General features: G+C 33.0%; 1 protein-coding gene across 2 annotated transcripts in view; it reads right to left on the bottom strand.

Moving 5' to 3' along the window:
• RNF130 (ring finger protein 130) overlaps positions 1-13,646 on the bottom strand; it is a 119,003-nt gene that overhangs the window by 57,238 nt on the left and 48,119 nt on the right. For both annotated transcript variants that reach the window (XM_051979094.1, XM_051979093.1), the window contains exon 3: positions 1,508-1,758. In XM_051979094.1, the coding sequence (XP_051835054.1) occupies positions 1,508-1,758 (251 nt within the window). The remainder of the gene's footprint in view (positions 1-1,507; positions 1,759-13,646) is intronic.

Below are 13,646 nucleotides of genomic sequence, written 5' to 3'. Positions count from 1 at the left end.
GAAATATGAATAGATCTATATGAACTTATGCAAAGTGAAGTAAGCAGAATTAGGGGAAAATGTACACAGTGACTACTACAATGATATAAATGGAAAGAACTACAAAACAATAAAAAATGAATGCTGTTAAATTATAAAAAACAAGCTTGGCTACAAAGACGAAATATGACAAGATGACTTGTTCATCCTTTAACAAAAGTCCATGGGTAAGGAATATTACATATAATGTTAAAATTTTTTCAATGTATTAATAGATTGTTTTGCTGAAATTTTTTTCTGTTCCTTCTTTTCCTTAAACAAAAAAATCTTTGTAAAAAGGGATGGCTCTCTTAGAGGAAGAAAGAGGAAGGATATAAGGAGAAAATCAAGGCATTTAAAAAAAAAAGACAGTAATAAAAACTTATTTTAAAAATAAAATAAATGATTGACTTTAAAACATCTTCCATCAACTAAGAAAATCTCTATGCCAGGAATTATCCACAGTGATAAAAATCACAGATAAATAACCCAATTACTGGGCATTTCTCTAGGCACAAAGGTATTTTTTGTTAGCCTCTGAAGGAATATATAGGCTTTACTTAATAAGGAAGGCAACTTTATTTGTCAATCTGTAGCAACAAATGTTTCTCTTCCCAAATATTTCTAGTGTGGAATATATTTCAAAAAAGATCAGTTTCAACACCAATTTTCAATACTGAGTGAGAAATGCTTGTTCAATTCAGTATATACTATTTATTTTCAGACATTAATATTTATTTTCTAATCCTTTGTTGCCTAAATATCATAAAAAAAGATAACATAAACTTAGGTAAATTATAACATAATTTAGCTGAGGAATAGCAAAAAATTGTCAGAGCACTTTTCTAGATGTATTAATCTGTAAGATCAATCAATCAATTCATCTATCTATCTCTGTACTAATCCTGCTTCCATATATTACTATAAGATAAAAGTGACCTTGGGTTCTTAAGGGTTATGCCATTGAAAAGCAAACTCTGAAAGGTCCCATCAAGCCAGAAAGGCTTTGACTGTAGGCTCAAAGAGGCACTATGTCTAATCTATGGAAAATCCCAAATTCAATGAGATTCATTATCAAAATATTGGCCATCAAGTAATAGGGTTTTTGGTCACAACTCAGAAAGATGATTTATGTATTCAGAACCTGCAATGTGCACTGGTGAAGTGGAATTTTCACACTGATGAACTCATGGAACTCAAAGATTAAAATGAAGATAAGTTCTAATTAAGAATCAAACTATTTTCTTCCAGAAGTGAATCAGTAATCATTATGAATTCTAATTTATTGAAATATTTCTTTTTAAGTAACAGCATCCTTTAAAAAGATTGATTTTGAATTTTTTTCTGTTACATAACCAGAACTATTAGAACCTAGTTTTTAAGTTTAAAAACAAAAGTTAAAAAAAAAATTAAGTAGTCTTTGTCACATAACATGTTTACATTGATGACTGCTCTCAAGCATTAGTCTTATAGAGAACTGACAGCTCACCTGGTTCCTGTCCCGAGCATTTGTGTACCTGATCTTCTGTATGAAGTAAAATATCAGCCATGCTGAAGAAATAATCATCAAAACAATAAAGGATATTGACACGAAGACTAGAGAACCACGGCTGAAGTTCTTTGCTGGTATACGTGTTCCAACAGCTATTGTCATTTGTACAGAGATGTTCTTCTCCAGATAACTCAAAATGTCCTTACCCCTCAATTCTGTAATCATCACAGCAACAATATCTCCAGTTCCTGCAATATGAAAAGATGTGTCAGCAAGCTGACATCTAGACTCAACATCATAATAAAATAAATAGGAGGAATTAAAATTATGCTGTCATTTGCTGTCACCCTTTAGAGTTTAAAATTTCAATTAAATATTCAAAAGAACTGAAACTATGATTATTATTCTATTATCAAGAGGCAATTTTATATTTCCTACCAGAGACTGAAAGCATAGACAGGAAGAATATTTAGAAATTTCAGAGTAATAAATTCCATGGCAGGTATAGAAGACTTATGTAGGAAACTCTTCTTTATAAATTTAAAAAAAAATTTATACATACATATAAAGATAGTTTTCAACATTCAACCTTCCAGAATTCTCTCTCTCTTCTCTCCAACCCGCTGCCCTAGACAGTGACCCAACATGCAATTCTTCTATACATATTTCCACATTTATCACAGTATACTAGAAAAATCAGATCAAAAAGGAAAAAAAAAAAAAGAGAAAGAAAAAAATTAGCAAGCAAACAACAAAAAAAGTGAAAATATTATATTGTGATCCACATTCAATACCTACAATCCTCTTTCTGGATGCAGATGGCCCTCTCTATCACAAGTCTATTGGAAATGGCTTGGAAACTCCCCCTCTCCCCCCTCCCAACTATTGAAAAGAGCCATGTGCATCAGGGTTGATCATCACATAATCTTGCTGCTGCTGTGTACAATGTTCTCTTGGTTCTATTCACTTCACTTAGCAGAAGTTCATGTAAGTCTCTTCAGGTCTTTCTGAAATCATCCTGTTAATCATTAAAAAAAACTCTTCTTAACTAAACTGTGAAGCCAAATTATCATGAACTTCTAGAATCATGGCCCAGTTTTAGGAGAATTATTATTCCAAGATAGAATCACAAAATACCAAAATAGGAAGGGAGCTCAGACAACATCTAATACAACCAAAACTTGACCAGATATCTCCTCCTCTAAATAATCTTCAACATGTAGCAATCAATCTTCCACATCTTCAACACTTAACAGCAATGGGTAATTTACTCTGCTGAAGCATGGTTCTAATTGTTAGGAAGCATTTGTTACCTTATATTGACCTGAGATCTAATTACTTGTTAACTCATTTACTGATCTTAGTTCTGTTTTCTTTTACCAAAGAAAAGTCAGACACCAAGGGTTCTTAACCTGAAATTTATGAACTTAAAAAAACACACAACTGTATCTTAATACAATTAGTCTCCTTTGTAATCCTATGTATTGCATTTAAAAAAATATATTCTGAAAATAGGCCCACAGGCTTCATCAGTCTGTCAAAGAGACTCCCATCAAGACTTCAATAAGAAACTCCAAATACTTAAAATTTTAATTTTTTTAATTAATTAAAAATTTGTCTCCTCTCATTTGTCCTCTAACTGAAAAAAAAAAAACCCAAAGATCTTGCAACAAATATGTACAGTCAAAAAGAAATACAATGATGTACACCTTATATTCTTTGTACTTTTTCCCTGAAAAACATAATTAGTCTACTTGCCAAGACTGCCTTTTTTATTTCCTTAATATTCTTTGAAGCGACACTTCATTCTTCTCTTCTCAGAATGTTAGCATAACATCAAATAGCTCATTCTGAAATCACCTTGACCCTTACATTTGTATTTCAAACTTCCTACTCAGCTCTGGTTCTTTTAGCAGAAATTCTTGGAAAGTCTTCAATTCCATTAAAGACCCATTTTGCCTTAATAGAATTATGCTCAGATTTGCAGGGTAAGTTATTTTTTATTGTAAAAAGCCAGCATCTTTTTGTCTTTTAGAATATTGTATCCCTAAATCTTTTCTCATTTACGTTTAAAACTGCCAGATTTTATGTGATGCTAACTATAGTTTTATAGGACTTAAAACTGTTTCTTTCTGGATACTTCTTTGACAAAGTTGTTCTGGATTTTGACTTTAACATTGGGACTTTTCCTTTTGAAGATTCCTTCAGGAGGTGATTGGTGGATTCTTTCTATTTTCACTTTGTCCTCAGGTTCTAATATGTATTTTTATTTATGGTTTCATGAAATACAATATCCAGGCTTTTTAAAATTATGAGTTTAAAAGAGTCCAATGATTGATTCATAAATTGTCTTTCCTTGATATTTTCCAAGTGACTATTTTTAAATTAGGTATTAGATTCTTTTGTTTTCAATCTTTTGATTTTCTCCAATATTTCTTACTGCCTCACGGAATTAATGATTCTATCTGGTTTATATTAGTTTTCAGGGAATCAGTTACTTGAATAAAGTTCATCATTTTCTCTTTTAAACTATTTATTTTCCATTCAATTCTTTTTCCCCAAAATTTTACTTCATTTCTTTTGGGTATTTATGTAATCCTTGCAGAAAATCATTTTTTCTTTTGAGTCTCTACTTGGAGTTGTTACTCTTTTAGGATGATGTCTAGAGAGCATAGTAATAAATTGAATTTTCCTTAAAATGATTAGAAGGATCTATCAAAAACCATCAACAGGCATCATATGTAATGGAAAAAACTAGTAGCATTCCCAGTAAGATCAGGTGCGAAACAAGGTTGTCCATTATAACCACTATTGTTCAATACTGTAATAGAAATGTTAGCTTTAGCAATAAGAGAAGAAAAAGAAATTAAAGGAATTAAAAATAGGTAATGAGGAAACAAAATTATCATTCTTTGCAGATGGCATGATGACAGAGAATCCTAGAGAATTAATTTAAAATGATTAGAAACAATTAATAACTTAAGCAAACTTGTAGGATACACAATAAATCCAAATATATCATCAGCATTTCTATATGTTATCAACAAAAGCCAAAGAAAAATTCCATTTAAAAATGTAGATAATAGAATGATCTCTAGAATCTACAATAATTTTTATTCTAGTCAGCATCTTCTTTAGTTCACTCTAGTTTAGTTTAGAACTGAACTTTTATATAGGAGTCAAGTTCCATCTTCTGCTTTGCTTTTGAATTGGACAGAAAGCCCTACTTCATCTCATTCTGGTTCTCTGATTATATTATTCTGGATCTCTGAGAGGTTCAGAGCATTGTATCTTCAAGGCTCTATATTATGTCTCAGAAAAAAGTGCTAGGGAATTCACAGATTGTGGTGCATAGGTTTGTGCACTGCTATACCACAATGGTCACTGCTACTATACTTCACTTCTAAGGTTTCCACTCTTGGGTTTTCTCAGGGTGAAGTACTATCTCCACTTGCTGTCTCTGGAAAGAGAATCTGGTAAATTATATAATTCTCTGGCCTCTCTGAACTGGGAGATTGGTGGCTCATTTGCTAGTGTTAATGCTGACTTTGCTATCAGCCCCTTTTTCTACTGGTTATAGTTTTTTGGCTGTTTTTTTGTGCAATTCTGGGATAGAAAAAAAAAAAACTGCCTCAGTCTCCTACTAGATTTCCTGATATTATAGTCCGGTGAGAATTTCAGGTTTTTGTTGGAATAATTATGTAGGAACTGGGTGATCTGTCTATTCAGGCAGCCATCTTTGCTGGAAGTTGATAACAATTATATAACTCTGAAAGGCTTCAGAACTTTGATCAAAGTATATTTAATCATAACCTTAAAAGACTGATGATGAAACATGTCTGGCACTTCTTAGCAGAGAGGCGATGGATTAAATGCACAAAATGAAGATATGTATTTTATGCTTGACCAATGTACTGAATTGAATTGTTTTGCTTGACTATACTTATTTAACACAAGGAAGGGCTTCCATTTCGGGGATGGGCAAATTCATATATAGTGACAGAAATTTGAAAAAATGTTTAAAAGAAGGAAAAACAACAATGAAATAAGAATATATGAAAGAAAACAAAAAAAAAATTAAGAAGCAAACACATGGGATAATTATATTCACATAGAAACTCACAATTTCATAAATAACTTTGTGTGTGTGTATTTTTTGTGTATTGAAATGTTTGTCAGTCAACATTTAAGCATTTAGTACATGTTATGAAATGTGCTAAAATCTGAATACAGAGTAAAAAAAACAGTCCCTTGTTCTAAAGAAACTCAGATCCTAATGGCAGACAGGATGAAAAAAACAATTTGCATATGAAATACATAGAAAGTAAATGGAAGATAACCTAAGAGGGAAAAACAGTAGTAGCCCTGGGAAGGGAGGAAAGCCTCTTAAAGAAGGTGGGATTTCATCTGAGTCTTGAAGCAAGCTAAGGAATCTAAGAAATAAAGGAGGGTATTGTAGGTTTGGAGGATAGCTAATACAAAGGCATTGGGAAGGGTGACAGAACATCTTGTTCAAAACACTTTGAACATTTGGATCAGTGCAGCTGGATCATAAGACTATACAGAGGGCTATAAAGTACAAGATACCTAGAAAAGAAAGAAAAGGTCATTTATGAAGAGCTTTCATGCCAAAGAACTTTTTAACTGACCTTGAAAGTGATAGGGAACCATGGAAGTTATAAATTAATGAAGTGACATGACAAGACCTGTCTTTAGAAAAATTTACTCTGGTAGCTTTATGGACAATGGAATGGAATGGAGTCTCCTGAGGCAGGGAGACTAAGTAGAAAGTAGAAAGCCTTTTCAGTATACAGACAAGTGATGATGCGGGTCTAAATGAGAGAGATGGTGATGTGAATAGGGAAAATATCTATAGAAAACACTGTGAAAGCAGACAATAAGACTGAATACAAGGAGTGAATTAGAGTAAGGGAGTCAAGGATGACTCTCATATTCATTCTAGAACTATCTGTCTTTTCTTCTATTTTCTTAACAGATCTTTTTATCCATCTAAATTGGACTATGATGTAACAACCAATGTTCTCTCTTCTTATCACTCTTTCCGTGGTCAATTGTTTTTAGACTGCAAAAATTTCTTGATAATTTTCTGTTCCATTCCAGCAAATTGCCCCCTTTTTTGGGCCATGAAACCTATCCTTTCTTCACAGAACTGTAGATTTAGGGTTGAGAGGGCTATCAGAGGTGATTAATACACCTCTCCTCCCATTTTACAATTGGGGAAAGTAACATCCAAAAAAGTCTGAACTTTCCGAAATTCACTCTCAAAATATAGAAAGATCTTGCAGTAAAGATAGCTGACCAGTGAGAAAGGCAGGGAGTCTATTCTTGAAACCCCTGGCCATGCAAACTTCTCAATATCCCACTAAGCATAATAATAAAAGAAGCAAAAAAATCCCCCCAAACCCAGAAATACACAAAAGCAAAGTTGAAACAATCACATGAACACAGGGACTGAAATGACAGCTGCTCCTTAGGGAGCTAGGACAGTCTCAGCCCCAAAGCTAAATCTGGTCTGTGAGACACTTTTCTGTGCTTTCACTCTTGCATTGTCTCCTATTTTTCTGCTACATCACTTTGGGGCATGAGGCAGGGATAAAAGATTCTGGTTTCTTTTTCATGCTCTATTCTACCCCATTTCCTATCCATGTTCATCAGATTCATTTGCACTAATAATAGGACTGGTACAGATAAAAGAATTAATATTTAGCCTCAGGAGATCACAAAAGAATCAACAGTTTAAAAAATATAAACAGTTCTTTCCCCCCACTAGTTATGCTAGTTGAAACAGTCATAGAGGATTAGGATACATCATACTTCTTCTATAAAGAAGAAAATGACAAAAAAACACTGGGAAATGAATATAAACTGCTTGCATTTTTGTTTTTCTTCCCAGGTTATTTATACCTTCTGAATCCAAACCTCCCTGTGCAATAAGAGAACTGTTTGGTTCTGCACCACATATATTGTATCTAGGATATACTGTAACCTCTTTAACATGTATAGGACTGCTTGCCATCTGGGGGAGGGGGTGGAGGGAGGGAGAGGAAAAACCAGAACAGAAGTGAGTGCAAGGGATAATGCTCTAAAAAATTACCTTGGCATGGGTTCTGTCAATAAAAAGTAATTAAAAAAAAAAAAAAAGAAGAAAAAAAGCCACATACACCCAGAGTGAGGCCTGTGGGAACTCAGTGTGGACCACAAACAAAGCACTTTCACGCTTTCTGTTGATGTTTGCCTGCATTTTGTTTTCCTTCTCAGTTTTTCTTTCTACATCTGATTTTTCTTTTGCAGCAAGATAACTGTATAAATATGTATACATATATTGGATTTAACATATTTAACATGAATTGGACTACCTGCCATCTAGGGGAGGTTGTGGAGGGAAGGGGGGAAAAATTTGGAACAGAAAGTTTTGCAAAGGCCATGCTGATAAATTGCCCATGCATATGTTTTGTAAATAAAAAGTTTAATAAATAATAAAAAAAAGAATAAAAATAAGACAATCAGGGATCAAGGAATTACGCCAGAGTGCATCTATACGTCCACAGATTACAATAATAAAAATTATCAATACTATTAGCTTCTCTGATAGAAATAAAATGGTCTGTTTCATAGTAATTCAGCTTAGAAAATAATAGTTATCTAGGTTCTTTCTAAGTTTTGATGGAAAGAAGGAATAAAAAGTAATTAATTCAAGACCCTATGAAAGTTTTGTAAAGGGCTCACTAAGTCATATAATGAAAATATAATTTTTTTTTAAAATAACTTTTTATTGACAGAACCCATGCCAGGGTAATTTTTTAGAGCATTATCCCTTGCACTCACTTCTGTTCTGGTTTTTCCTCTCCCTCCCTCCACCCCCTCCCCCAGATGGCAAGCAGTCTTTTACATGTTAAATAGGTTACAGTATATCCTAGCTACAATATATATGTGCAGAACCGAACAGTTCTCTTGTTGCACAGGGAGAATTGAATTCAGAAGGTATAAATAACCCGGGAAGAAAAACAAAAATGCAAGCAGTTTATATTCATTTCCCAGTGTTCTTTCTTTGGGTGTAGCTGCTTCTGTCCATCCTTGATCAATTGAAACTGAATTAGCTCTCTTTATTGAAGAGATCCCCATCAGAATATATCCTCAAACAGTATCGTTATTGAGGTATATAATGATCTCCTGGCTCTGCTCATTTCACTCAGCATCAGTTCATGTAAGTCTCGCCAGTCCTCTCTGTATTCATCCTGCTGGTCATTTCTTACAGGACAATAATATTCCATAACATTCATATACCACAATTTACTCAACCATTCTCCAATTGATGGGCATCCATTCATTTTCCAGCTTCTAGCCACTACAAACAGGGCTGCCACAAACATTTTGGCACATATAGGTCCCTTTCCCTTCTTTAGTATCTCTTTGGGGTATAAGCCCAGTAGAAACACTGCTCAAAGGGTGAAAATATAATTTTAATGTAGACTGGAAACAGTTAGCTTTTATGGCTGTGAGGATGAAATATTTAGAAACATTACAAAGTCAAATTTTATGTGTACTATTAAAACCATTATGACCCAATATATCTGAGTCACCATAAAGTAATTTTTTCAATTCATACATTAAGATATGACAGTTTTATAATTAGAATTTCTATGATAATTTTAATAATAAATAGGATTAAACAGGTTCTTGTAGGATTGCTTCTTAGTAAGAATGTTTTATTGGCATTCACCAAAATAAAAAGTTCGTTAGCTCAATAGAGCAAAACAGATGACCCACAGCCAATGACTTTTTTGTTTCTAATTCTTCTTTAAAATGATGTTTAGCCATTGCTAAAATTCTCTGACAGCTTGCCCTGTAGGGCAAAGATAATACTGTCAAATATTTAAAGACTCATATGCAAGAGCAAGTGGTCATTCTGTTTAGCTTCAGAAGACCTACCTACTAACAATAAGGGGGAGGGAGGAGAGGAAGTAAAAGGTTGCCAGATTTTGGCTAAATATAAACCAGAGTTCCATCTAATTCTGAATCTTTGAGCCAATGAATTTTCTAGCAATTTTTAGAGCTATCCAAAAGTAGAAAGGGATGCTATAGAATGAGTTTCTTAAAAAAGACATATTTTAAGCAGGGGCCTTAAAATCATCTATCAGGGATGGGTTGAAAAAGGTATTTTGTATTCTGTACTCAGTCTTGGTGAAACATATTGAAAACGGTGTTCAGTTCTAGACAACATGTTTTAGGAGGAAAAGTGGTCAGAAAAGGACAACGATGACATTGAGAAGACTCAAAACTATGTTTTATGATGTTTGGTTGAAAGAATTGGGGATATTCAATCTTCAGAAGAAAAATAATGGGTAAACATTATAGAGAGAGACTCTTGTTCAATATAAAAAAAAAATCTAATTGAATGAGATGGTAAGCCTCATCATTTGGAGGAATTCAAGAAGAGGATGGTTGACCACTTGTTACGAATAGTCTAAAAATAATTCTGATTTAGGTAATTCTTGGTATAGGTGATCTTTCAATTGGGTCCCATGGAATTTTATAATTCTTTGATTACAATGGTTATTTGAGGCATGATACCAATTTAAAAATCATCTGCTAATCAGAGTATGTGGGGAATATGTCATTATAAACAAAGAATCCTTCTGTTTGAACTCTGCATGAGGACCTCTGCAATATTGGCAAACCCCTTAGTTGAGCATATGTCTTACTGTTTTATAACTTGTTTAGTGTTAATTCTCTGCAGGTTATTTCCCTCATCACACCTGTCATAGACTTTGGTATTATTTGAGCATATCTGTAGTTTTTTTATTTAAGGTAATCTTTGAAGTTATATTTTATCTCATCAAACAGACTTTTAAAATACACAAATAATAGATAAAATGAGATTTTATATTTGCTATACCTTTTGGTCAGTTAATCAAAATGCTCTTTTAAAAAGTATTTATTCTCTGTTTTGGGGAGGCTGGTTTTTGTAGTGATGGAAAGGATAGAACAGATAAATACAGCTTTTCCTTGCTATCGGAAAATTCTCTCTTTTAAAACATCTTGAAAATTGATCTCCAACTAATTTTTAAAAGTGTTTCCTCTGTGAGTGAACCTTACTCTCATCAGAATTAGCTCAAATAGAAAATAACATAATACTGAATAGGGGTATAGAAATCTTACTATGCAGGAAAATAGGAGGTGAATGGGATATTGGAAGGAGGTAGGGTGATAAAAGAGAGAGCATATTGGGGGAGAGAATGGACAGCACCAAAACACAATTCAGGAGGGACAGGATGAAAGGAAAGAGAGAATAAGGCCTTATTTCTCAAATATAGAGGGAACTGAATCAAATTTATAAAAAATAAGAGCCATGCCCCAATTGATAAATGATCAAAAAAAAAAAAAAAGATCTGTGCCCAAACAGCTATAAATTCATGTACATCCTTTGACACAACAAAACTACTACTAGGCATGAATACCAAAAAAGATTTGGGGGAAAAAGAAAATGACTTATCTGTATAAGAAATATTCATAGCAGTTCGCTGGGCAAAAAAAAATGGAAATTAGGGAAATGCCCATCAATTGGTGAATGGTTCAGTAAACTGTGGTATGTGTTTGTGTTGATGATTATTATTCTATGGGAAATGAGGAGCAGGATATTTTCAGAAGAAAAAAAGCAACAACAACAAAAAAAACCCACCTGGAAAGTCCTCTATGAACTCAAGCAAAGTGAAATGTACTGTATACAAAATAACAACAGTATTCTAAGATGATTAATAGTACAATCATTCATGACTACTCTGAAGGGCTTATGAAAAACCCTATCAATACCAAGAGAAGGAAATGATTGTGTCTGAATACAGATTGAAGCATTTTCTCTTTTTTTTTAGACTTAATTTTTCTTAAGGTTAATTTTCATTCAGATGGGAAATCGATGTTTTCTTTTACAACTTGACTTTTATGGAAATGTTTTGCATAACTTCACATGTGGTTTCTTAACTGTGGGTGGGGATAAGGGAGAGAGCACAGAACTCAAAAATTTTAAAAACAAATGTAAAAAAATTGTTTTGAATGTAACTGGGGGAAAATATTTCATAAATAAAATAAAAGACAAAAAACCAAAATGTTTCCTTCAAATTTATGACCAAAGAAAAACTAGAAAAGTTATGAAATGCAAAATGGATAATTTTGGTTACATTACATTTAAAAAGTTTTAAACAATGCCAACGCCGCCAAGATTAGAAGAGAAGCAAAAAGGTGGGGGAAAATATTACAATCAACATTTCTAAATTATATATAGAAGTGATTCAAATTAAAATTTTAAATTACCAAGAGACAATTTTCATATGAAGAAATTAAAGCCATTTCTAGTCATATTTTTAAAAAGGTCTAAATCACTATTGATTAGAAAAATGAAAATTGAGACAACTGTGAGGTACTACCTCACACCTCTGAGACTGGCTAACATGACAAGAAAAGATAATGTTAAATGTTGGAGGGGATGTGGGAAAACTGCAACACTAATACATTGGAGGTGGTGTTGTGAAATGATCCAACCATTTTGGAAAGCAATTTGAAACTATGCCCAAAGGGCTATAAAACTATTCATAACCTTTGATCCAGCAGTCTCCCGATTGAGTCTTTTTCCTAAAGAGATCATTAAAAATGGAAAAGGACTCATCGGCAAAAATGTTTTGTAGCAGTTCATTTGTAGAAATGAAAATTGGGTGGATGCTTATCAATTAGGGAATGACTGAATAAGTTATGGCATATGAATATAGTAGAATTATTGTTCTATAAAGAAACGATGATCAGGTAAGATTTCAGAAAAGCCTTGGAAAGACTTCCATGAACTTGACTTTTATGGAATGAAACAAATGAAGCAAGCAGAACCAGGAGAACATTGTACACAGTAACAGATAAGATTATGTGATAATCAATTGTGATGAACTAGATTTTTCTCAACAATGAGGTGATTCAAGGCAATTCCAATAGACTTGGGATAGAAAATGCTAATCACATCAGAGAGAGAACTTTGGAGACTGAATATGGATTGAAGCATAATATTTTCATCCTTTTATTTATTTGGTTTTTTTGAATGTCCACTTTTTCTTGTGCAACATGACAAATATAGAAATATGTTTAAAAGGGCCTTACATATTTAACCTATATCATATTGCTTTCTGTTTTGGGGAGACAGTTCCATAGGAGATTTGCATGAATTGTGGTTGCCTACTGAATTGATCAAAGTTATTAAGTGAAAGATGATTATCTTTACAATACTGCTGTTAATATATAAACTATTTCCCTGATTATGCTTACTTTATATTGTATCAGTTCATATAAATCTTCTCATGTTTTTCTGAAACTAGTCCCTTAATCATTTCTTACAGCACAATAGTATTCATGACCTTCATATATTATAATTTGTTCAGCCACTCCCCAATTGATGGGCTTTCTCTTCAATTTCCAATTCTTTGACATATCTGTTTTAAGTGTATCTGGTATCCTCCTTCTGGTTTTATCTATAAATGATCTCAGGACAATCTGATTAGAATTCATGCTAAGTTTCCTGCATGCTCTTTCTTTAAAATATTTTTACTGTTTTGTAAAGGTTATAATTCATCATTACCATCACAATTATCATCATCATCATCTGTAATGTTTGCAAATTAAAGTTCTAGAAGGAGAATCAAGACCTAGCACAAAAAGTATAAAAACTCACCCAAGCAAGAGTAACCCTGAAGATTAAAATGGATCTAAAAAAATTTAATGCTCTTGAGACAATAAGAAATATTAAAACACAATCAAAAGACTCAAAAAAAGAAAATATAAGGTAACTCATATGAAAACAAATGACCTAGAAAATAGATCAAATAAATGATGGACAGAAGCAGCTACACCCAAAGAAAGAACACTGGGAAATGAATGTAAACTATTTGCATTTTTGTTTTTCTTCCCGGGTTATTTTTACCTTCTGAATCCAATTCTCCCTGTGCAATAAGAGATCTGTTCGGTTCTGCAAACATATATTGTATCTAGGATATACTGCAACATATTTAACATATATAGGACTGCTTGCCATCTAGGGGAGGGAGTGGAGAGAGGGAAGGGAAAAATTGGAACAGAAGCGAGT

This window comes from Antechinus flavipes, chromosome 2 (genome assembly GCF_016432865.1).
Source record: "Antechinus flavipes isolate AdamAnt ecotype Samford, QLD, Australia chromosome 2, AdamAnt_v2, whole genome shotgun sequence".
NCBI classification, from domain to species: domain Eukaryota; kingdom Metazoa; phylum Chordata; class Mammalia; order Dasyuromorphia; family Dasyuridae; genus Antechinus; species Antechinus flavipes.
The sequence above is the reverse complement of the archived record's forward strand: the minus strand, read 5'-3'. Positions and strand labels throughout refer to the sequence as shown.